General features: G+C 42.9%; 1 protein-coding gene across 4 annotated transcripts in view; it reads right to left on the reverse strand.

The window, feature by feature from the left end:
* The window catches only part of slit2 (slit homolog 2 (Drosophila)), an 82,790-nt gene extending 62,139 nt beyond the window's left edge, over nt 1-20,651 (reverse strand). For 2 of the 4 annotated variants that reach the window (XM_046413794.1, XM_046413783.1), the window contains exons 1-4: nt 19,667-20,650; nt 18,700-18,771; nt 17,117-17,188; nt 10,603-10,674 (exon numbers count right to left, since the gene is read on the reverse strand). In XM_046413794.1, coding sequence (XP_046269750.1) covers nt 10,603-10,674; nt 17,117-17,188; nt 18,700-18,771; nt 19,667-19,875 — 425 coding nt within the window. In that variant the 5' untranslated portion in view covers nt 19,876-20,650. Of the gene's footprint in view, nt 1-10,602; nt 10,675-17,116; nt 17,189-18,699; nt 18,772-19,666 lie in introns of all 4 variants that reach the window. The other 2 variants (XM_046413788.1, XM_046413801.1) reach the window with 2 other exon arrangements.
* Nucleotides 20,652-26,242: the final 5,591 nt, after the last annotated feature.

Here is a 26,242-nt window from a genome sequence, read left to right on the forward strand (position 1 = left end):
AAGCTTCAGCAGAAAGAAATGCTTTACCGAAGGCTTTCTGCAGCTGGATGAGACACGGAAAATGAGACAGATATGGGACAAATGTCATTTGTAGTCCAGATTAGAGAAAAAAAAACAACAACCTCACATCAGTTGTCAAAACAGCTTGAATAATGAAAAACAATATGGTCCAATGAGGAGAAAAACAAATTGTTAAAATTTTTCTTCACTAACTCATAAACTTGTCAGCCAATGATCTCTCAGGATGCAGGTGACCCTAATATCTGACCCCTAAACTAGGAACAGGAAGAAACCTGCACACACACACACACAAACACACACACACACATTTTTATCCTCTATGACTCCTATTGTTTACTCCAAATCTCCCTCCTCTGTGCTTCTGCATGTCTGCCAGTAATTCTTTATTGAATTTGCCTCGATGATGAGGATCTGTCTTTATGTTATCATCGCATTCAACCACACAAAGTCTTGCAATGAAGAGGAATACACAGACAGATATGCGCACACAAACAGGGAGAGGAGAGGGTGTGAAGCCCTCTAAGCGTGTGAAATATTTAAGAAGGAAAGTGTGGGGAGAGCTCTGTGTTTTGTTTTTGTGAAAAAGTAAAGAGAGAGAGAGAGCGAGAGAGAGAGAGAGAGAGAGAGAGAGAGAGAGAGAGAGAGCTTCAGGACAACCATAAACCACAAAAGCTCTCCTTCGACTCGGCCCATTTAGGCCCATTTAGAGGCAACACACTTTCAAGAGAGCGCGAGTGAAGGAGCGAAAACGAGAAAGGGATGAAGAGAGCAAACACAGGAGTCCCCCTTACTGTTAATACCAGACAGTGAAACAGACAGACAGACAGACAGATGAAGTGTGAGGAGGAAGGAGTGATATGATGTGATCAGAGTCCTAACTTGTCTTTGCATAGTTTGGCTGATCACTCTTTCAGATAGCATCTGTTTTATCTTGCATTACCCAATCTCCTTGGCATGTTCTGTGTGTGTGTGTGTGTGTGTGTTTGCATGTGCATGTGCAATCCTGAGAGTGTGTGTTCTCCTGCCTGACACTTGCTGAGAGGTCAGAGTTCTTAAGAGCAGTCGTCCAATTACGGGGAGCATGGTGTTGCTGTAGAGATGAGAGAAAACTGTAATTGGATAATGACACATCAGTGTTGGAACCTGTCATTAGACACTTGCAAGGACGCACACACACACACACACACACACACACACACACACACACACACACACACAGGGGTACGCACATACACATTGGCAGTTCAGGTACCAACCTGTGATTACAAACCTGCTGATCTATCAGCAGCCTGCAGCTACAGACCTTCACACTTGTGTCACACTTTCTCTCCTTTTCTCTTTCTGCCTCTTCCTAAATCTGCCATGTTTCTGCCATCTCCTCTGGCTCTGACAATATTTTATACATTAATGTGTTTTCATTTTAAATTTCTACCTTCTAACAAGTTGGTTTTAAAATGATTGTTTTTTTTAAAGCAGGGAATTCACTTAAAGTGACACTTGCTGATGTGTTGTGGGTCCCTTTCTGGTCCCAAGTCCTCACATTATGTAAACATAGTGCGTTTTAATGAGGCTGGGTTGCTGTGGTCAGTTCAAACACACTCAGCTTTTGATGAAATAATGTGAGAGGCTCTAAACTGGTGAGGAACATCTCTGGTAGGAATCACTGGTCAGCTCCCAGTTTCCTCTCTCGGTTCCTACTGCATCATTACCCTGGATGAGGGTCTTGCATAAGCCTCTCCAAACCAATGTGTTAGGAGAGAGATGGCCAAGGGAGTGAAGGGGGTGGGAGTGGGGTGTAGTGTAGGCAAGAAAGAGTATGAGAGGGAAAAGCCTTAAGAGAAAGGTGCTGGAAAGAGAAAGGGAAGATAATAGACAAGCAGGGACAGAGAGAGACAAGGAGGGGAAGAAAATGGGGGCACAAAAAAAGACCAAGCGAGCAGGAGAGGCAGAGAGGGGAGGGCCGAGAGGTTTTCTTTTGTGGTGGTTGGAGAGTGACAGGGGTGCCAATAGAGTGGCCAGCGATGACGGTCCCACTGGAGAATGCCGGCTATGCCAGTGAAGTGGCACTAATGGAGCCAGAGAGGGGATGCAGTTGCCTGCCCCAGAGGAGGGATATTGTGCAACTGGACAAGGCAGCTTGACACGGAGCCAAGATGGAGGATTAGAGGGGAGGGAGGGAGGCACCCAGGGAAGAGAAAGACAGCCATGTTAGGTCTGCTGACTGATTGACATAAACTGAAACCTTTCTGTTTTCCATTTGACTGGCGAGTCTCTGTGAGCGCTTAAAGTTTCTAGTTTTTGTTCTAGTCTCTGAAAGAGCAGAGACTTGATAGACAGAGTTTTCTCTTGTGGATTAGCATTAATAACCCGCTGAAATAAAGTTTCCCCTTGGAGTTCAGTTGAAGCTATATGATGTTTACAATCAGAAACACGTTCAGATGTATTCCAGACATATTTGGTATTTTTGGAAGGTTTGGGGTTTCTACATGATTTTCTGCCATTTTGAGCACCTCTTATAACTGAGAACATTACTTTTACTGATTGTTATTTAATATTACAGAGGAATAATGTTTGAATGATTATAAGAACAACATACTGTCGAGTGTGTGATTTTGTAATGGCCGGCCCAGCTCCACTCGTTAAGGGGTTAACTCCTCATAACTTGCCTCCTCCCCACCACCTTACACAAAGCACACACACACACACACACACAAACAACAACACTCCTCCACATGGATGCACACAGCAAGCAGGGGTCAATATTGCTGAGTGGCTGTGATTGGGGTGAGTAGAGGAGCATTGCATGATGAATCGTCCTGATTACTCCATAATCCCTCACATAATTCACTGGTCAGGCCTGCTCATCCATCAATACAGGGCCTGGATCCATACATGCAGGTACTCTGGAGAGGAGAATGGCCGCAGAGGGAGAATAAGAGGAATAAATCTACATCCTGCTGGTTCTTAGCTGCGTAACGTCAGCCTTAAAGTTATATTATTAAGTTAAGCACTGAGGGTTTAAGCGAACAAGAAGAGGAGAGGAAGCAGACTTAAAAAGACGCGAGGGAAGCAGAGAGGATGTAGGATGATTTAGATGCTTTGTTGGGAGGAATTACCACACACGGTGACCCTTAATCACACACAAGCAAGGTAAGGAAATGCTTTGATGCTCTGGAAGACCTCACACGCACACGCAGATTCACACACACTCTGCTATCGTAACTACCTGCTTCCAGGTAAGCTCTTCCTGGCGTTGCATAGGTATGTAACCCTCCCTAAATGATCCGCGCTCAGGTTACGGTACACACACACACACACACACACCTGGGCACTTCTTTCTGACAGACATGCCGGCTCCAGGCTTCAGGCTACCTGCCATCTACAGTAAGTACTGACATACCTCTCTGCTCTCCTTTCCACATGACTCTCCCCTTCTAGTTCTCCTCCTTTCTTTACTTTCTCTGTCCCTCACTTTACACCACTGCTTTGTTTTTTTCCTTCTTCTTTTCACAGCTAGCTCGCAACGGAGAAAGCGCTTCTGTCTTCACCTCGGCAAATTCCTCCCTGCTCTTTTTTTCCACACCATTTAAGAGAGCAAACACATCTCTAATCTTACTTTTAAATACCCTTCATTCAGTCAGTCTGTGTCGACCCCTCCCCCCCCCCCATGTCTCTTTTTCCTGGCGTAACTCTCACTCCTCCTGCAATCTGATGGGCAGAGCAGCGCCGTCACTGCTGGCATGTCCATTATCCTGGATATCTCATTGGCTGACACTGATGCTCCCTGACCTTTCACCCGTGAGCTCTGAACTCTGACACTCGCACGCCCTGGGCGACAGGTGATTAATTGGGCTTCGTTCAGAAAAATCAAAACGAGCAACATATAAAACATGAATTTGCATGGCAATTTCAACAAACAAAATTACAACAAAATAATTAGGTATTGCATTGTGAAAACTGTCTTTTAGAATTTAACATGCCATGTTTTAGTTTTTGTTTCTAGAAGTAATACTGAAATTAAAAATGAGATTTATTTTATTTTTTTAATTTATTTTATTTTTATTTATTTAATTTTTTTGTTGTTTTTGTTATTTAAGTTTTTATGTTTAAAAGCTGGGTTATGGCTACAACAATTCACAGTATGATGGTACTAACGTTAAAGTCATACATGATAAATACTGCATACAGAGTGTACAAGAGAAGTTTTTCTTTCTTTTACAGAATAAACTCACTCACTTTCTCCAGATAAGATCAGATTCAACTTTGTTGCCAGTGTACAAACAAATGAAGAAGATACTTCTGGGAACAAAGAATAAAAGAAAGACCACAAAGATTAATGTGTGTGAGTATACTGATGTTTTCCTCTTGAAAAAGACTTGCATAAAAATGATTTAATGTTCTTTTTTATGCCATGTTGACAATGTTTTTGTCAAAGCGCAGCTGTGATATGTCTTGTGAGTTCTTTGGACAGAAAGGAGAGCGGCCTGTGCAGTGGAGTCTGCAGATTCTTTTTATTGGCTGGAGTTCATCCCCTGATTACATCTAGGTGCACTAAATATTAAAAACACGTCTAAAGAAACTTCAGCCTCAAAGTACAGCCTCCTCGATGATCATAAAATTGAATCAACACTTCTGTGAAACAGTTCAAACAAAACATTTTAACCTTCATGAAGGTACGGCTTTAGCTTTAGCTCGGACTGTCTAATAAACGTGGCAGTTAAGTGTTTAATGTAGAGTCCAAGATGCTGCCATGCTGTCCTCTTCTTCTACATTTGTGTGGTGTTCTGCTGATATCTGTATCTCTGTTTCCAGTTAAAATAAACAAGGTTCATTAGAAACAACACATACATACACACACACACACACACACACACTTCCTGGGCTCCATTCAGAAACAGGTTAGCTCTGGCTATGGTAAAAGTCAAGCAGGGCGTTTCATATCTTTACATTCTGCCTGTATAACATAATCTTTTGTACTGGTGCCCTGTGAATAATGCCAGTTCGGCTTTGGCAGGCTCTCTCTGAAACACTTGAGAATGAATTACAGCATTGTGTTGGGATCTGAATAGCCAAATCACTTCTTTGGAATGAGTGGCCTTGAGCAATTCAGATAGGGAGTCATGTGATTCATACGATGGCGAGCGAGTGAGTCACTGACACTCAACACCTCGACATACTGTTAGAACTGGTGGTTTGCGCTCAAGGTGATTCATAATGTGTACGCAGACGACATTGGAAATATCGGAAAACACACAAATCCAACCACAAGAGAGAAAAATAACAACACTATGCTCATTTTCCACAGTTTGGCTGGATACAATCTGTGCCATCCAAAAGTTCTAATGAAAACATTTCTTGGACAATATGTCTTTGTATATGCTGAAAAGATCTGAAAAGAGTTATTTTCTTGTGTGAGTGTGCATTGGATGCATGAGTGTGTGTCAGTTTTTATATCTGTTAAAAGTGCATTCAGAGAAACAGGAGGGGGCAGGAAATATTGCTGAATGGTAAAGCGGTGTGTTTGTGCCAGTATGTGTCTATGTTTGTTAGAGAGAAAGAAAGAAAGAGGGAGAAAGGAACAGACAGGGTGAGGGGAAGGGAGAGAGTGAGAGGCCCATCTACAGACGCCTCGGGCTGCAAAGGCTTAACTCCATTTCCTCGGACAGACATAATGGTAGATATTTGCATATCCTATGTACACAAAGTCGCTGGCCAAATATCTTCTCATCCAAAACACGACAACTAACTTTACTACCAGCAGATACTGACTTTTTAAAAGCTGCATCCCAAACCCAAATAATATCCTTCAACATGCTTTGTTTTTTTCTTTCTCTTGCTGGTTCCCTCTACATGAACATCACAAAAAGTACAGCATGGCCTTGAACTTACCAAAGGAAAAGATCATTTACAAACTTCTACAGCGTGGATTCTGGCACAAACTCTGTTTGGAAGGTGTATGGACAACTCAAGAAGACTTAAAAGATCACAACTTCAGCACGACTTTTATTATAACCGCAGTACTGACGCCAGCTTTATGATGAGACTGATGTTGTGGCCTTCATCAGGGTCAACACTTTGCATATGATATCTAGCAGTAAATAAATATGTAAATAAATAAATAATGATTTTTTTAAAGCTCAATTTGGGAAAAGATGTCCTCTCTTAGATTCCCAAAAATCCAAACTACATGCAGCATTAACACCACCTCCTACCACTCAGAAATTTGACTGATCTAACACTACATACTCATGTTGAGTAAAATAAACTTTAATTAATTGATTTTGGCTTAAGTACGATACCTCATGGCCAACCATGCGTCCTCGAAAACAGTATTTCCAGATTGCAACAGGAAATACATTTTTTCAGTGTACATTGTACATTCATCTGTACATTGCAGAGCATTCAAAGACAACATTTTTTCTAAAATGCTCACTCATAGATTGTAAAAAGATTGCATTGTTGTTTAAACACAGTAAAATCCAACACTAACTTGAAGCAGGATTCGTTTACCTTATTAACTTTGAACTGACCCCCAGCTGATCTTTCAGTAACCTTAACCAAAGTGCTTCTGTTGCCTAAAACCACATACAAAATGCATATGCACAACATAACACCATGACCATACTTGGTCAACAAACAGGAGAAGTACTTGTGGATCTCGAGTACGGTATATAAAAAAACCATAATGCTATTATAAAATTAACCTCTGTGTTTATGTCATTAAAAGTATTTTCTTTGTTCGGCTTTTTACTGCTCATCTCATTTAATTGTTCCTGCGTTGTGTGACAGCTTTGATGAAGTTGTTCTGAATTTCTCCAACTTAGATCTTAAAATTAAAAAAAAAAAAAAAAAAAAAAAAAAAATCTCCCCGCAGACAACAGCTGTACAAGTTTAATTTGTCATGATTCCTGTTAATGAGAGGGAGGAGATTTGCTCCTCCTCACTTCTATAAATCACCTCCTGCTTAGATCTCCTGACTGGAACATTCTTCACCTTCGACCTCCGCGGGACCCGGAGGTCGTCGTCACTGTGGCAACTAAAACGCCCAGTGTTCTCCGTCTTAATTAAAAAGCTTTATTTACTCTGAGAAAATTTCATTTTCTCTACCTCTGACCCCTCTCTTCCTTCTCCTTTCTCCTCCCTCCGTGTTAGTTAACTGTCGACACGCTGGGAAAGCCCACATCCTCTGCGCTCTGGTGACGCGCTGTGCTGAGCCTGTCGTCTCGGCCGAGGTGGTATGATGTGTGTGTGCGCAAGTGTGTGTGCAGAAGGGTTAAGCTCTCACAGAAGACAAAGCCACAACCTCCAAGGCTGCTAAGCAACAATGCTGACTAGTAAAGCCTCATCAGGGCACCGTTTAGCAGAGGATTAGAGACTATTACACGCACAAGCACACACACACACACACACACCAAAAACGTAGCCTCATCAACTCATTAATTCAACCCCCCATACCACTTTAACTCAGGTTTAAGTCAAGTCTCAGTCAACTTGTCTATGTTGACTCTTCCTCTCAGCGGAGTGATGATGACGATGATGAAGGACCGAAGCACAACTAACGGTCTTCATCTTTCGCTTTTGTCTGTGCTAACCAAATGAACTCAGCAGAGCTTTGAAGTGTTAAGAACAACGAACCTCAAAGCAAAAATCAAAAGACAAGCAGTGATGAGGACACATGGAAAGCTGTTACTGATGGACGTTTACCAGAAGAGTCCAAGCAGCACAATAACACACACGCACGCCCAGAAACACCGTCAGCCATCAGGCCAGCCAGACTTTTCAGCTGTGGAAGCAGTGACCCATTCTCTTATCCTCCCATCACCCATCCCTTCATCAACCCCTCTTTCATGTCTCCCTCTTTCATCTGAGAGTGAAGAGAGAGAGAGAGAGAGAGAGAAACAGATGAGGAAAAGAGAGAAGAGAGGAGAAGAAATGCCACGCAAATGGAAATGTTCACCTTTTGTGTGTGTTTTAAGTGTTCGCATAAGGCAGAAACACATGTAGACAATGAAGGAGGGTGAAATAAGATGAAAAAATGTATTTAAAAAAAAAATAACATAAAAAAAGGAGAGAAGAGAAAATTAACGCCTCTCTCAAACATTTTAACCTTCCTGAAGGTGGGATTTATTGCAAGAAAGTTGTATTAGACTGCAATGGTTTTAGCTCGGCATGCAAAATAAACTGGCAGCTGAGTGAAGGTTCACCCTGCTGGTTTGTTGATGGTACTAATCACCTGCGTCTTGAGCTGCCGTCTGAAATCGCTTGTTCGTGCACTCATTCACTACTGAATAATTAATGCTATAGTAAGCAGTAAATCGAGAGTTCAGACAGCTATGAGTCATCAACACGTTGAGTCATCACTGACAGGTGTAGAGTCACACAACATTCATTTTCACAGCTACAAAATGAAGGACGTTGCATTGTGAGAAGCAAGAAGAAAAAAAAATCTAGATGGTACCCACCACAGTGTATAAATTTCACTCTATTGTTAGGATGCTCTCACTCTCATACTATGAACTGGACCTAAGCTTAACTAAACTAAGAAAGAGTCGTGTTGTTTATTAATGAACAAAATCAACACTGACCTCAAGTGACCAGATGTACTGGCATTTTAAATAACCAAGATTATGATTATTCCCTAATCTAAAACTGTTCAGTTCTCTAGACAACAAGTCATGCCAACCCAAACCAGCAGTAACACATATGTCACACTTCCTGGTTTGAAAAGAAGTCTGTGTTTCTGCCATTTTCTCTAGTATGTATGACACCTGACCTCAGCACAGTTTAATGTAGCCCTCAAAGTCCTATACCACGCTGGCGAGCAAAGGTTAAACACATCCAGCAAATTCTCTCTCTCTCTCTATCTCTCTCTCTCTCACACACACACACATTTTCCATGCTGCAAAAAGTGAAAACATAATTTTCATAATAGCAGGTTGAGCAAGTGTTCATTTATAGCCATACTGTCGCAACAACCAAAGTTGGTCCAGTTTGCACATACCGTCTGACCTCTACATAAAACTTAACAAGATTCCACTTCAGAGGTTCTCAAGGGTTTCTTGTTGTGTTTTCTAAAAATAAAAAATAGACTGTAGGGGGTGAAGAAGCAGACATAAGGTTTAATATTGACCGCACAGCCATAAATACTATTGGTTTCGCCTCCGCTGTTGTCGTTCATTCTGAATGACTTCCATACGTCTGGAAAATCTGCTGGACGTTTAGTGGCTGCAAAAGTGCCAGCGATTTATTTATTTATTTATTCTTGTCACTGAGCAATTTTCTGTTGATTCTGAGAGTTTTGATTCGTTCCCTGTGAATTTTACATCATAGTGTATCTCACTGGGAAATGAAGAACAATTAGAAAACATCATGAATGTTGTTATGCTGAATTAAATGTGCTTGTTCAGTGAAGATGCGCAGCCAACAAGAGACCATCTGCTAAGCAAATACACCTGGAGAGCAGACACACACATACACACACACACACACACACACACACACACACACATACAAAGAGAGAAAGAGAGAGAGAGAGAGAGAGGCCACTTGTCTGCGACAGCTGAGCAGAGAGCAGTATATCCGAGTTGTATTTTTACCTCAGCCCACACGGTGAGCAATATGCCAGCTCTTGGCCTTGAGAAACTCACACACATACACACACACACACACACACACAGAAATACAGATGCACATGCAGACACACACCCTTAGACACAACAGGTCAAGCCCAGCCAACCACCATAGCAGCCGCAGAACATAAACAACTTTCACACACTCTCTGAATCATCTGAGCATTTCAATATTGTTTCAGATAAATATATTCAGCCACACATATAAATATATTCAACCATAATTATTCCCCAAGACCACGAATGACCATGACGGGAAGTTAGTTCCCAGAGTTTCAGCAGAGTTGCAGCCCAGCCCTACAGTACTGGAAATCCACAGCTCTGGTTTACAACGCAGATGATCAGGCTGTGAGTATGGCGGGAGGATGTTTGATGACAACAAACAGCGGCTGACTGGTCTGAGTGCGAACTGGAACATTTATGATCTGTAACTGAAACTATTTTCTGCCTGTGAAACACAAAACGTAACCTCAGAGGAGAAACCTGTTTCTTTGTTTCACTTATACCTCCCTTGGTCTGTGTTGTTCACTTTCTCTCTCCATCCTCACACACACACACAGGCACTCACACACACACATCTCTCCCAGTGGGCAGCAGCTGTTGGAGTGCTAATCTCCATTAGCTACTGAACTGGCTTCTATGGAGAGGCCCATGTAAAATCTGTTCTCTCACTCCTTCATCCGAGTGAAACACCACGGCTGTGCTGCTGAGAAAACAAGATATCTTTCTCTACTTTATATTTCACTACATCATTTTATGCCACAGTCATCTGTACAAGCCATAGTGACCTATACAAAGTAGTGGCAATACACACACACACACACACACAGCATTGCAACAATTCCTGTGAATGATCTCAGATCTTCCTTGCAGTGCTCTCGTACAACCAAACACAACAGAAAATAAGATAAAGAGAAACTGGTCGAAAGCGAGAAATAAAAACGAGACTTACAGTCTGTAGAGCTTTGTCGTTCCCAGGAAAAGCAGCTCGGGGAAGACAGCCAGATTATTCCGATTCAGGCGCCTGGAAAAACACAGCATAAATTAGGGAATAAGCTCTACCTTACCCCTTCCAGACAGTGTGGGTGAAGCGGTTACATGTGTGTATAATTAGCTTTTTCAAGTGAGATTTTTGTTTCCTGATCTTCATATCAAATTATGTTTGGCTGTTTTGATTGTAATGCAATTCATCACAGAGAGGGGAAGTATGAACGAATGAGGAGATTGATGGAGGCACTTTTTTTTTCAAAAAACACAAACATGCTCGTGGACAGATAGGCAAAAAAAGCAGACTCCAGGTTACCCATGATTTAAGGGGTACAACATGGCTGCCAGACAAACAGTGAACCCGAGAAGGATGAAGGGAAAGCAGGGGGAGGAAGACTAGAGAAGGGGTTCAGATGAAGGGGAGGGGAGGACTTTTTTTTTCTTTTTTTTTATACCACAAAGGCAGAGGAGAGGAGATGATGTGGGAAAAACAAACAGGCAGTCTGGCCGGACTACCGAATGTGTGAAAAGGACCCCACTGAGTAAACAAGGCCCTCGCAGGGAAAGAACTCACAACAACCCGTCATCACACACACACACACACACAAAGACAGGAGCTGAGAGAACTCGGGTGAGTTTAATAATCTGGGTGCGATCATTTAACCCTGGTTGAGTGGAGTGAAGAGGTTTGTGTGCTGTTGGTGTGTGTGTGTTTTTGTGCCTTGATGTGAGTCCGAGGAGAGTGAGGCAACTGAGTGACACAATGAGAGACAGGCTGCTGAAACAGTTTAACCCTGACACACACACACACACACACTGACAGGCCCAGCGACGGATGTTGTGCTGGCTGCTACTGGAAGAGAATAAAGGGAGGGAAGAAGAAAATAAGGGATGAAGGCAGGATGAGGAAAGAGTGACTTCACACGAATAAGAAAAGTGCAAAAGCGCCACCTAACAGTGTACACTTTGCATGATTTACACACATTAATCCAGAAGTGACAGACTCAAACGAAACACTCCAAAATGGTCCCCAACTCCATTCAAACTCTCTCTTTAAGTCTCTCAATGACTTCTTCCTCTTCACCCTCAGCTTTCACCTCTTTTTGCTTCACTATAAGCTGCTGTGGACCCTCCCCAATAACGTCACCCCCTCCGTGTCCATCTTCCACCCACAAGTACACAAATATATGAACGTGCTTGCGCACATGCATGCACATTCACACTCCACAGTTACATCAGAGGCTACTTAAATATTTAACATCCCCCAGAAATGATGTTTGTAAATTATTCACTCCTCTTCCGTTAACGCTGGGCTCTGGCGGCTAAGAGCCCCACGTGGTCCCGCGGAGAGGCCCACTCCTCCTGCAGGTCCTGCCCAGCCATGAGCACCCGCGAGTGGGCTAGACCTCCCTCGGGTGAGTGCACGGACTGGTGCTGGAGGTGGGGAGGAGGAAGGAGGACTGGGGGGGTATGAGCTCATCCTCCTAAAATAGATGTAATGCTGTCAGACTAGGACACTGAGAGAATGAAGTCGGCAGTGGAGGATCAAACCCGCTCTGCTTCTTCTCAGGTCTCATTCTTTTAAATACACTTTATTATTTAGTTTTTTAACTTGAGTAGCTTAATCATCGTATCATCCTCCAGAAGTGTTCATCCAATTAAGGTCATTAATGTAACATGAGAAAGCTTGATTATTCATGGATTTTATGAAGGAGACTTGTCATGTGTGCCGATTGTTCAGTGCTTGAATGCATCACAAAGGACATGAAGAAACTGGATGCTTCTCAGAGGGACAGTAAAACAGCATTCAAGCCTCAGCTACCTCAGTTACCATGAAAACGATTCAGCTCGATTGTCTTTTCACTATTGATTAAGTGTAATTCTTCAGTTAGTTATGGTTACAGTTATGGTTACTCTCGTCACCACCCCACACTCACATTTTGAATGCAATTTATTTGCCAAAAAGGAGACAAAACAAGCAATAAACACAATTAAAGATGAGTTTTCTGTGGATATTGTGACAATATCATGATTGTTAATTCTTTTGGTCAGAATAATTGTGCAGTAGAAAGCTGATATCTTGACTGCACTAGTTTGATTTTTAAAATTCATTATGTTATTTTGACAATAATAATAATAATATAATAAATAATAGCTGTCTTTTTTTTAGGATTGACCCAGTTATGAAAGGTTTTTCATAAGATTCAGAAACTTGGTTTATGGGGAATATCCTAATTCTAATATCATTGATTCAGTCAGCGATGGTGCTTCTGTCCAATCAGTTCAGCTTGGAGATTCAGTGTTATGTTCATACATGAGCTGAACACCTCTAGTGTGCAGTTAAAAGCACTGATGCACTGATACTTCTGACTCATGTAATCTAGTCGTCTGTAGTGGTTTAGTGGTTTGGTTTTGGACCTGAACACATGTATCAATGTGTGTGTGTGTGTGTGTGTGTGTGTGTGTGTGTACTTCGCAGGCATGTTTCATTAGTCAAAGTCTGCCTGCCTGGAAGTGAATCCAGAATGAGTAGCCAGTAGTGTGAGGTGTGAGAGTCACTCCAACAAGCTAATGTCACACTGCAGTGCGGTGATAATCCCTGCAGTCATAAACAGATTCTAAAGGACCACAAACCACACAGTAAACACACACACACACTTTCCCACAAACACATACAGGGTGCCAAATCTTCATGCATACATGCATGTTTACCCACACAAACAGACAGACACACACACACACACACACGCACACACAGTACTACCACCTCAGAGGCTAGATGTGTGGTACTGCTCTACTACTATATGCTCGCATACTGGCTGGAAATGAGATAACAAACCACTTCAGAATCCAGTTATTGCTGCACTGATGCCGCTGCTGCCATAATGCTCTTTGTGCACTAACAATCAGTCACACACACACACACACACACACACACACACACACACACGTACAGATCTAAAGTGAACCTTCATCCACCGAAGACCTACACAATCTAATCTGTTATTTAAACACTAAAGACAGATCTGCCCTAAAAGCACAGCATAGCCGAAATCCAGTTCTTTCCCCTGACCTTTGATTTCCTCTGTTGTCACCAAACACATTTTTCACATTCAGCGACTTTGAAGAGCTTCGCCCTGAACTTTGAGCGTTTTAACTTCCACCTGGCGTTTACCAACAAATACAACAAGTGTTGGGTGCCGCAGAGCACAGCACAAACAGGCAGGCGCCCAGGAAAATCTGTCACAAATTACAGTTCAGGCCCAACTGCTGTAGTCAAAACGGCTTTTTGTGTGTCTTCACAGTGCAGATAATTTCAAGCTCTGTTGCTCAATAAAAATGGAAAGAAAAAAACATTTTATAATGATCAGCCAGAACAACTTTATCACTCTTGAGAACTAATCATTTAGCACTAATACAGTGCTTTTCTTTGAAATCCATACCCTGCTACGTGGGATCGCGCTTGCAATTATCTTCTGCTAGTCCGCAGCACGATCACTTGGTTAGAGGTTTAATTATCTACTTTGTAATCACTGTTGATAGACACATCTCACTACCTGTAATCAGTTTTACAATTATTCATAACTGTTTAAATTATCTTTGACAATGTGATCACTCAATTACAGGCTAATTATCTGAGGCTTTATCTCTTCTGAAATGATTGTCTCAGTGCCTGTAATTACTGTTTTGTTTCTCTGTGCATATCTGTGGCTCTTATCGCCTTCAGTCTCCCAGACTTTGAATTGGATAGGGGCTGTAAACCAGTAAAATAACGGGATCAGGAACTCCTCTCCATCCTATTCTTCATGCGCAGAGCGATGCTGAAGAATGCATGACATTCCTACATGCACAGGACAATAGAGGGAGAGAGAGAGAACAAGATGGGTGGGCATGGAAGAAAAACATGAGGAGAGGTTAAAGAATGAATGAATGAAAGACAGAAGGTGTGAGTAGGTGGGGGGATTGGGGGTAAAATCAAGATAAAACCAATACTGACAGAGCAGCCTTGCGTAAGTTAATGCGCATGCATGAGTGTACGCATACCCATGCATGTGGCTGTGTATGTGCGCGTGTGTTGTGACATGCCTATCTCCTCTACACCTCCTTCAACCACCTACCCCTCCTCCATACCCCCCGGCTACTGCCCCACACCTGACCCCACCCTGCCCATCCCTGCAGGGCCTGTTGCAAAAAAAAAAAAGGGGTGAGGGGGGTGAGAAGAGGAGCCGTTTTCCACCCCTGTGGGGGGTAGTCACTGTGGATCCGTCAGCCCGGCTTAGGGCCCTCTCCACTGGGCAGTGGTGCCCAGCAGGCCCCCTCCAGCCCCCCAGATGATGGAGGCCTTTGAAATGAGCCCCCAGACTCCAGACTCCGGGGACGTGCCTTTGTCCAGTGGCCATGGGGGGGCATTGATGACTGACTCCATCTTTGTGTTTGTGAATACGCCACGCCAGAGACGCTGAATTACAGTTGAGAAAACCCTCGCGAGGACAACAGAAAACAGCCATGTTGTGTCAGAAATTAAGCCGCTGTCAAAGGTGTTTGTTACAATCAGAGACAACACAGAGCTATTGCTATCACGGGCTCGTCTGTAACGCATGTGCAACTGTGTGTTAAAGCGGGTTAAGCTCATATGTATGTGTGAGATACTGTATTTATCAGCATTTACCATCTCTCTTTGTACAGAGGGCAACTGCTATCAAAGTTTACGGTTAAAGTCGGACCATACGCGGTTAAATACCGTCGTCTTTGTCTGCAGCTCCCAGAACTGCTTATCCGGACAGAACCCAACATTGGCTGCATGAGAAACACTAGCAGAGTCCCTATAGTGGTCCACACCGCTTCTCTCTCTGACAAAGAAAGAGAAGCCACAGTGTAGCAAAGAGCGGAGGAAAGCCAAGTACGACACGCCCAAGACAAGAGCGGTCTGGGAATCACGGTATTTCATCCTTTTCATCCCGGCGACTCTTGAAAAATTAACCCAAAACAGCTATCAAAAAGATTAACCTCCTTCATTTGGTTTTGTATCGTATGTGCGTCTGTGTATGTGTACAGGTGGATGTCTCTGTGTGTGTACAGGTATGTCTGTGTTTTTGTAAATGTGTGTTTAAGCACTACGGATTTTTATGTGTCTTTAATTAAAAGCTTGTGTCTAAGCCTGCTCAGACTGTCACAGTCTGCTGCATTCCAGTGTGTCATCAGTTAGCAGTCAGGTCACATAACGCACAAACACACATACACACACACACACACACATACATATGGACAGCTTAAACATCAAGCAAAGTTGACAGTCGAGACAATGGACATATCAGCAGTCAGGGGTCCACATCCCCCTTCTGTCTTACTCACTCACACACTACCAAGACTTAATTATGCCATAACTGCCTTAGGGTTGGATGCTGAATACCAGTGATTCCAGTCCAGCTCCATAACAACCTTCGCCTGCTCCTCAGTTGTTTCCCTGTCGCTCATTTTTAAAATGTTCCTCTTGGACGGCGATGTTGGCAGCTGCACGCCATGACAATCAGTTTAAACGTTTAGATGGATGGGAGAGAGGGGTGTCTCAATGGTTTTGATGAGTCATGAGACCTCAAACTAATTGACCAAAGTGGTTAAGCTCAATTTTTTTGTGCATTTTCTTGCTGTACAACGCAACAGAAAATATGAAACTAAAGCGGTGAAATCTTTGGCCTGGAAGTCAAAACAATGACCCTGAACAGCATCGTGCCTGGAAGCATCATGTGACAGGCTGACTGATGGATGATCTACAGCTTTAATCAGCACAGACATCCTGTGTCAAAATAACACTTTTGACTGTGTGAAAAGTACTGAAATTCAGGACTAAATTCACACAATATAAAAACTTCTACAACGCATAGAAAAAGCCATGAAAGAAGAATATACTTGCCAAAATGTCGCTGTAAACCCCGCTTTTTATTAAAGTAAGAAAGAAAGAAAAAAACACTGTTGATGCTATTGCTAAGGTTTCTTATCGCTTTGCTGCATTTTCAACACGAGAGCTGCACAGATGGATGACAAAGAATGATAACATGTCTCCTCAGCACTACGATTCACCGCAGCTAATCATAACACAATCTGACAACCCTCAAGAAGGATGTCGCATCTTCATATGCAGATTGTGATCAAGATTTTATTAACTCCATCTCGCATTGTGTGACATGCAGTGAACCTGCAAGCGTGCTGTTATGGCACAGTGTGTAAGGGGTTTCAGAGGGATGATAATGTTCATCCCTGCAGAAGATTCTAAAAAATCAAGGACAAGGAGTATTTAAGTTGTTTTGGGGTCCGATAACAATTCATGTTGGGTTTTTTCCTAACATTTGTTACCTGTCTGTCGCCTTTCCACACATGTGAAAATGAACATGTGTTTTTTGAGGATCCAGAAACATGTATGTGTACAGAAAATGTGTTCAGGCATAAAATGGCATCCGCTTCAGTGGCAAAATGTTACTCACAATCTCTCAAGCTCCTTCAGGTCCTGGAAGGCTCCTCTTTCAATGGTGGTGATTTTATTCTCCATTAGCTGCCTGAAGGAGAAACACCAGGACAGAGTGAGACAATAAGTAATAAGACAGAGCTGGAAAAAAATGAGAAGAGGTATTGAAAAGAGAGTGATAGAGATAGAGTGCGAGAGCTGACAGAGCGATTTGTACAGTGACACCGTGAGAGGCCAAAGAAAATGAGAAAGACAGCTGGATGGGACCACAGATAAGAGGGAGAAGAAGACGAGGAGGTGAAGAAGAGCGAGAGAGGGCACGAGAGAGGCAAAGAGATTGACATCGGAGAGGAGAGGGAGGGAGAGATGGAGAAGATAGGTGGCGGTTTGTGTGAAAGAAAGAAGAAAAACAGATTGGTGGAGATGGAAAGTGATAGACAGCAAGAGAGAAAGAGGGAGAGAAGACAATCAGCAGCGGCAATAGAGAGTAGGAATTGACTTTAAAACCGGCCCATCGGTGGGACAGCGACTCATCTATCATCCAATTTACCCTCTATCTAACCACGTAGCTGTGACTACTCATTCACTTGCACTAGCACAACTCCACCAGGAGCACCAAGCCAGGCATCCACACACACACACACAGCTTCATAAACTGTATGGTGAACACTCACGATAAGCAGATGTAACTGGTTTATACAGTGATGTTAGAGCTGCAGCTAACAATTCTGTTTTTCACCAATTAATCTGCTGATTTTCAGATTAAGTGACTTCAGCATATCTTCATGTCTGACGAGCTGGAGTTTGGGTATGGTGGCTCAAACAATGAGTAAATTATCAAAAGAACTTGGCGAGAAATTGGGTTTCCATTGAACACACAGGAAACCGCTAGACGGATGAAGACTGGAGCACACACACACACACACACACACAATTAAGGAGATAATCTCAGGAGGAATTCCAACAATGTGTATTCCCTGCCATTCAGTTTTAGAAGCTGAATAACACACACACACACACACACACTCAATAAGAGCAGGCTATCCATGTCCCACTCTTAACCTGGATCCATCCCAGGTAAGAAACCTGTTCTTACATGACTCTTTCCTTTCCTTTCCTTTCCTTTCCTTTCCTTTCCTTTCCTTTCCTTTCCTTTCTCCCTCCCTTCCTGCTGCATTCCTCCCTCCGCGGTTACACCTAATGACCGGTATCTCCTTCCCCTGTTGCCCGGTGGTTAAAATAAGCCCCTCCTGACACTTCCACTGGCAGATTAACACGACAGCATTAACAGGTGCCCCCTGATAGTTTGTTTAGACACACAAATACTCAGTGGAAGCGCGCCGCTTCAGACGCAGTGCTGCATGCGGCAGCTCCAGGGCTGGATGAGCCTGATGCTGAAACGGGATTGGAAACAGTTAAATCTGTGTGTGTGTGTGTGTGTGTGTGTGTGTGCTGTTGTTGTTGGTATTTTAAGGGGGAAAGTTGTTGGAATTGCAAAGCGCTCCTTGTCAGAGTTGTGTGTGAGAGTATTTTTTTTTTTGCGTCTTGTGAAAGAGGAGAGAAAAGAAAGGAGGAGATAAAATAGATCAAAAATACACTTACAACACTCGCAGATGTCTCAGTCCCGCAAAATCCGCCTTGGTGATTTTAGTGAGGTTGTTTGCATTCAGATCCCTAGACAGAGACACGGGTGAAGAAGGGATTGTGAGCAGCTTACACGAGATACGATTTCTTAATAAAGCAATGACAAAGCAGATGACCAAGTCTGCATCAGGTTATTTTTTTTCTGAAACTTGCTGTGTCGCGGCCACCGCATAATTGTCATTTGAGCGTTAGAGAAAACTGAGAATGAATTTCATCAAAGGCTCTCGGACTAATAAAACACGGCCTGTTTAACTCAAAGCCCACTTGTCCAAATCCGTTTTTGATTAACTTGCTGGTCTCCAGACAAACCGATGTGGTCTACGGAGGCTGTGCTAATGCAACAGTGCGAAACCACCGACACAACCACAGCAGAGCCACTAACTTCAGCTCCGCGATCAGCAGTAACGTCTCCTCACATTCAACACCAGCAATAATTGTTTCTACAGGTTACATGGTTACATGAACAGCCGGGACTTAACATCAGATGGGTTAAACAGCGTTTACACATCCGAAGGTGCAGTTTTTGACACGTTACTTCAAATGTAAAGCGCTGCGCTAAGATGTGGTCCCTTAGGAAAATACAATGTCAGCATGCATTTTAAAACGACTGAGAATCCAAAGGTGACAACAAGAGTGTTCATACAAATTTTCTAACACCAATATGATCATTAAAACACTGGGGGCGATATCATTTAGGGTATCGAATCCAAGAAAGTGCGTTAAGATTGCCGTAAACTCTTCGGGAGAAGCACAGCTCTATTAAGTACACCATTAAGCACACCAATAACAGCATAAGGTCATCACACCCCTGCTATTCAGCATCACTGACACCCAGACAAATGGATGATATTTCAGCGTTTTGCTCTGTTGTGCGCAGATCAAAGCAAAGCTGCGGTGTTAAAGCTTTGCTCCACTCGGTACTTACAGTCTCTCGGCGTTGCGGGGTATGTTCCTGGGCACGCTGCGGAGTCCTTGGCCGTGACAGTCCACTGTAGTCCCGGTGCAAGAGCACTGGGTCGGGCAGGGCTGTCCCTCCGCTCCGCTGGACAGGACCAGTACCAGAACAGCCACCAGCAGCCCCAGCGCAGTCACCGGGGAGCGGCCAGGGCCAACGGGACTCAGAGTTCCCATCATCACTGCGGCAAGTGGGGGGCCAATGTGAGACCCACAAAATACTGAGAAAATACAAGGGCGTTAAAAAAAATAAATAAAAGCCCTGGAATCCCCGAAAGAGCTCACCAAACTCTGCACGCAACGGGATGCCGTCCTCCTTTTAAGACGTGCGTTTCTGAAATTTCTCGTTCTGAATTTACATTTGGGTCTTCTTAGAGGGGTTTCGTTGTGCGTTTGAAGGCTGTGAACCAGGAATTTGGTCCCCCAGTGCAGGAAGAGGGGAGGTCGACGAGACGGTGGACCGGCTCTCTGGTTGCGCTACAGCGGCGCAAACTTCCACATGTCCCCGGCATGCGGTGCCCAAATCCTCTCGGTGTGTGTGGTGTCTGTGTATGTATACGTGCGCGTGCGGAACCAAGCAAGTGCAACACCTCGATCCTTGATCTGATCCAGAGAAACGCACTCTCTCTCACACACACTTCAGTGCATACACACACACACACACACACAACACACACGCACACACTCCAGGTGAGGCTGGTCTTGGTTATTAATTCACAACACGCGTCCGGAGAGGCAGCAGCGGCAGCGCTCGGATTTTCCAAAAGCTCAGCAGAGGTCACCGTGGTGGAGAAATATTGATTCCGATCATATATCAATTGCCGGTCAGTGGCAAGAGTGTAGACAACGTGAGGGAGGAAAAAAACCCCGTGAAAGACCAGCGCGCAATACTATAATCCAACTCTGCGTGGTGCGTCAAAGCGCTGCTCCCGAGAGTGTGTGTGATAGGAGAGAGAGAGAGAGAGAGAGAGAGAGAGAGAGAGAGAGAGGGACGGGAGCGGGCACGACTGCTACTGCGTCTGTCCAGGCGACTCTCTCTTTCACACATAAACACAAACACACAAACACACACACACACATACATACACTGGCACTGCGTTTTCTCTCAAAGTAGCAGCAGGTTTCCAACTGGCTGCCGGTCAAACAGCCACAGTTTGACCTCAGTAGGGACTTTTATTCTCACTGCAGTGTCCCGGTCACCTGATGCCTTATTCATCTGGCCTCAGGAAGGCGACAGAGCTTCTCCGTGAAAAATCCAACGTGGACGAAATGGGGAAAACCCCGTGTGATTGTTACCATTTCCAAAGCTGAACAAAGAACGAAGCGCTGCATCTCAGTCAGTTGATAGTTGCTCTTTGAGACTTAGGCAAAGCTTAATGCTCAGTGCCTCAAAGTAAGGCTTCAACACACTTGTTGATGAGCCCTCTACAGATTTTAGCTGCACTGGACGTGAAAACTCAACTGAAATTCCAATTTGAAATGCTACAATAGCAGCCTCATAAATTGAGAAATATGAGCTTGTTTAAATTAGAGCATTCAGTAAAGTGGAGAAACATTTGGTGGAAGACTCCCCAGCACTCAAACAGTCAGAAACGCTCCCTCTGAAGATGAAGATCAGTAACGCAACAGAACGAAGCAGCAACATACTGATGGATTGGCACACAGATTATCTTGACTTACTTTTACTGATGTTTAGTTGGTGTAACTGTACCAGCGCAGTACTCATCAGTTACTGTAAGGCGTCCATGTCATGTAGAGTTAAGTTAATCAGCTATTGAGTACTCACAAAGCTACACCACTTACTATACCACAACTTACCACAGCTACTCAAGTAGTGGACCCACATACATTTTTTGAAGTACTTCACTTATTTCCATTTTTTTTGTTACCTTATACTTCTACTCTATCGCAATTAAGAGAAGATTCTTAACTTTTTGTACTTCAAGTATATGTCAATGACAATTACTCAAGTACAATCTGGAATACATGTCTTTGTATTTCTACACTGTGGCATATAAATCCAGCTGTTTTGACCTGACCTCTTGCCTTATCTGCACCTTCCAGCATAGAGTTGTCACTCAGGACAGGTAACTGCATATATTTAAAACAGCAACAACAAAACAGAAAAAACATTTGCCAGAACAAGTTTTTTAATTCTTTGGAGATTTAGCATCATATCATAGTATGATTATTGAAATCTTATATGTCATAACACTTGAACTGAAAGTCTCCTCCAGGTCACCAAAACCTTTTGGGTGATCCACAGTCGAGGGGTGACATTCACTGAGGATTATGGTCTTCATGTTATGACTCCAACATTGCAGAACAACCTCTGAATATGAGACCCCACCACTGAGATATTTACTTCCTGCCCCAGAGACCATTTTTATCTCTTGGTTTTGACCTGTTGCTTGTTCCAACAGATCTGACTTTAAGCTCTCCTTGGAAATTGTTGTCTTATCCTCCCTGTGAGATTCCAGTCCAAACTGGATCTGCATTGTTTTATAACAGTGCAGAAATACTGTAGTGACTCTTCATCAGGGATCAGTGACATGTAAATATATCACGTGGATGATAAGTCTGTGGTGAAACTCGTCTTCTTCTCTGTTTCTCTTGATCCCTGAGCTGTGTGTGATTGTAATGCTGGTGTGTGTGTGTGTTTTATACTATTTCTCCTTTCCCTCACATCCCCCAAGCCATCCCTCACTCAAACTCACAGACACACACACATGCAGCCTAATCACACAGTACACTTAGGGAAATTTCATCCCACAGCAAATCTGAAAACTTTTTTTGTAGGTGGAGGATGAGAGAACTTTGCAGAACAAAGGAGAGCAGACAGAGGAACATGACCGCAGACATGTGGAGGAGGAGTAGGAGGTCGTAGATGGTGGAGTATCAGTGCCGAAGTGAGCGAGGAGAGAAAAGAAGGAAGGAAGCAAAGGGGAGGATATGGAGGATGACCCCTATGTCCTGCAATACAAGTGGGCTTCAGGGCACACGGCCTGTTTAGACAGGGCCTATCCTGACCTGCCTTCCTCTCTCTGTCTCTCAGATTACACCTAAAGACCAGGTTAAGCTACTAGATTGTTTAAATCTTGCTGAGGGCAGTACAGACTGAGTGCCTGATTTGCAGCTATTTTTTTTTTCTCCCATTTCTCCACAACACATCTGAATATTTTACTATTAAGTAAATCAGTTAATTACTGTTAACAAAGACAGTGACATTTTTTTTTATTAAGCCTAAAATCTCGAATGTAAAATCTCAGTATGCAGAAAAACACTGACAATATATAAATAGAAATATAAAAAGACACTTTTGGATGGTGCAGAATATGCTAAATAAATAAACTGGCTATTGAGACTAAAGTCTGAATCTTTAAAACACACGCTCAAAACAACAATGACACACTCATGTTTTGGAAATTATGAAATGTTGTGGTTATTCTTATGAGACTAAAATGCCATCAACCCTGCCGGGAAGATGAACAAAGATCTATTATTTTCAGGGTGCAGGAAGTTAAACAACATTAGCATTGTCAGTGAGGACAGGTGCAACTTGACAAACTTGATTTACATTTCTCTACAGAGGAGAACATCTTCAACCACAGCAGTGCATTTCTGGTGTTTTGCCACACTACGCCATACTAATAGATAGAACAATTTGATTGTTATTGAAATATGCCACACATTTGAGCGTTAAAATAACAATCACTGTGTCATCTGTTAGCCAAGGCACTGACTCACTTCAGTGGATGGATCCTGCCAAGCTCCAAATTTGTGTGAAAACGATCTTCTGGGTAAAAAACATCAATTAAAATCACCTGCAGGGTTCAATAACAACAACAGGTATTTAGACCAGTGAGTGCATGAGCTGCAGAAAATCCAGTGCTTTTCAATTATAGACTGAGCAGTCTTTGTTCAGTAGCAACAAATAATGAATGGAGCCTTTTTTTTATTATTTCATTCATGTCATACCACTGAAATGGCTCATCTCACATTGCATTAAGTGTCACACAAATATACCACATGTAAAGACTTCTGCCAATTAACATTCACACTCAAAAGAAAGACAAAGCGTAGCAGCACACCACAAACTATGTAAGTTCCTAAAAATAAAAAAAAACCCCAACTGTAAGTATGCAGTAATTATGAAGTCAATTTCTGAAGCCTGATTCATACATCTTGATAAGCCTGACAACATAAAATACCCACCGATGCTGGATTTGGCAGCTCAGGAGGGCTGCGGAGCTGCTAATGAGAAGTGAATCTGTCTGACGGCTGTGATGTTGGTGCAGCTCAATCTGGCCTGTTGATTTAGGAGCTGTTTGTGTTATCTTTGGTTTATGGCCATGCAGTAAAGCTGAAGGTGTGGGGGTCAATATGTGTGTGTGTGTCTGTGTGTGCGTATGTGTGTGTGTGAGTGTGTGTGTGTGTATGTGAGAGAGACTTTGGTCAACTCGGCCACCTGGCCTCTGGACAGCTGCTACTGAGACACATGCTGCTCAGAGCTTGTCCCACTGTACACACACACAAACACACACACACACAGCATTTCAAACAGTTTATTACGTCTATGTATTAATTAGCCACATTAGTTTGTCTTCAGAACCACATTGTGTGTGTGCGTGCGTGTGTGTTTTGCCTGATAATCATATTATTAAAAACCAATGATGTTTGTGTTTGAACTGGCACTGTCAACACAGGGGCTGGTTACACAGCTGCACCGAGAGACACACACACACTCACACACACAAACGCACACACTCACACACAGAAAAAGGGATAAACACACAGTGCCACACCAAAACACACAAACAGCAGCATTAAAAAAACAAAACTACTCCTCCTCCTCCTCCTCCTGTCTCAGATTCCATTCACTCCCAGATGTCAGTTTCGTGCTGATGTGATCCCTCCATGTAGTGTATGGAAACTGGATTGAGGCCCTGAGGTGTGTAGGTGGCTGGTTGCCTTTGTTGTGATGGGACTGAGAGGCTGTTGTCTGTCTCACACACCCAGTTGCTGAGGCCTGGGGAGATGCTGAGAAGGCAAATAGGATCTCATGAAGGGACTGGTATGTTGGAAACGCTCCACTCCTCTGCTGCTGGAGAAAGGCGTGTCTGGTTTCACATGTCAGGTGTGTGTGTGTGTCTGTGTGTGTGTGTGAGGATTAATTCATCATGTCATCTGAAAAAAGACAGAGGTGGTCCAAAAGCGGGACAGGGCTCATTATTTTTTTTTATTTTTGTTTAAAAAGTTATTTTAATTTATCAGTAATTAACAGACTGTGGAAAACTCCATGAAAAAAATACAGTTTAAAGCTTAACATGTCATCTTCTACTTTTAAAAGGATTTTTGTGTTTCTGCCAAATAGATTTTCCCTACTCACACAAACCCTTAAGGGACACTTTGAGCTCTGGTGTCTTGCTCAAGGACATTTCAGCATGGAAGGTTGGGGATCAAACCACCAACTAAACATAATAACTATGTTAAGTGTATTTTTTCATTCACAAAAAAATTGTAAAGCTGATTTTTCAAATGTTTAAAATAGAGTTAAGATACAATTTGGCAACTCATCCCTAAAAGCTTCAAACGATGATGCTCTACTTGCCCCTCAAGCATACGTTTTGAATATACAGGATTTTGATGTCATTTTAACAGTAACAAATATGCAATGCGTGGTTACTCGTTTCAAGGAAACCTTGCTGATAGATTCAAAGATTATGACATATTATGACTTTTGGACGATTATTAACATTTTGAAACTGAAGCAGTTTAGGCAGTAGTCAGTTTAGGCTACTGACTTGATTAGATTTAGAAAAACCTCAAGTAAGTACGTCAGTTACCTAAGTTTAGACGCTAGACTTATGTTAATTAAAGAGCTGACTTCTACACTTTGCCACACAGAAGGCGGGAACTTCAGTCTCAGTCTCAGACACACACACACACACACACATGACTTATGACTTTTCCCACTCCTAACCAACAATCACACCACAGAGGTGATCATATTCAGAAGCTTAGAGCCGCTGACCAAACTGCCGTATGAGACGTGTTGGGAGTGAAAACAGGCAGTTAGATTCATGTTCTCCTTGCTAGCAACCCACCTCGTCCCTGCCTTTGTTGGCACATCTTTGCATTTGAGCTTATTACCTTGCTGAGTTGCAACCACGGTTTCTCACTTTATCTAACTGGAAGATTTCTATCTTGTATTAGCCACAAGAACACCTTGTTTACTATAAAATATCAGCATCTCCTAGCACACAAAACACACCAACATTTAAACTGATCGGGTTTTAGAACAGACTGAATTCCTCTGTGAAAATGATAAAACACTGAGGTTTAATTAGGTGTAGACTTCATTACTAGGTTTTAGCTCATTTGAACATGTGTTTTACCAGCGATAGAAGAAGGTATCCAACCAGACATGATAGTCTTGCATATTTCCCTTCATGGCTCAACAATAGAGTCTGAGCCATTCTAATCCTTTTACACAATTATCCCTCAGTGTTTGTGTGTTTAAGCACAGCGACTCTGACTGCGGCTT

Source organism: Scatophagus argus, chromosome 2, assembly GCF_020382885.2.
Source record: "Scatophagus argus isolate fScaArg1 chromosome 2, fScaArg1.pri, whole genome shotgun sequence".
Lineage (NCBI taxonomy): Eukaryota > Metazoa > Chordata > Actinopteri > Scatophagidae > Scatophagus > Scatophagus argus.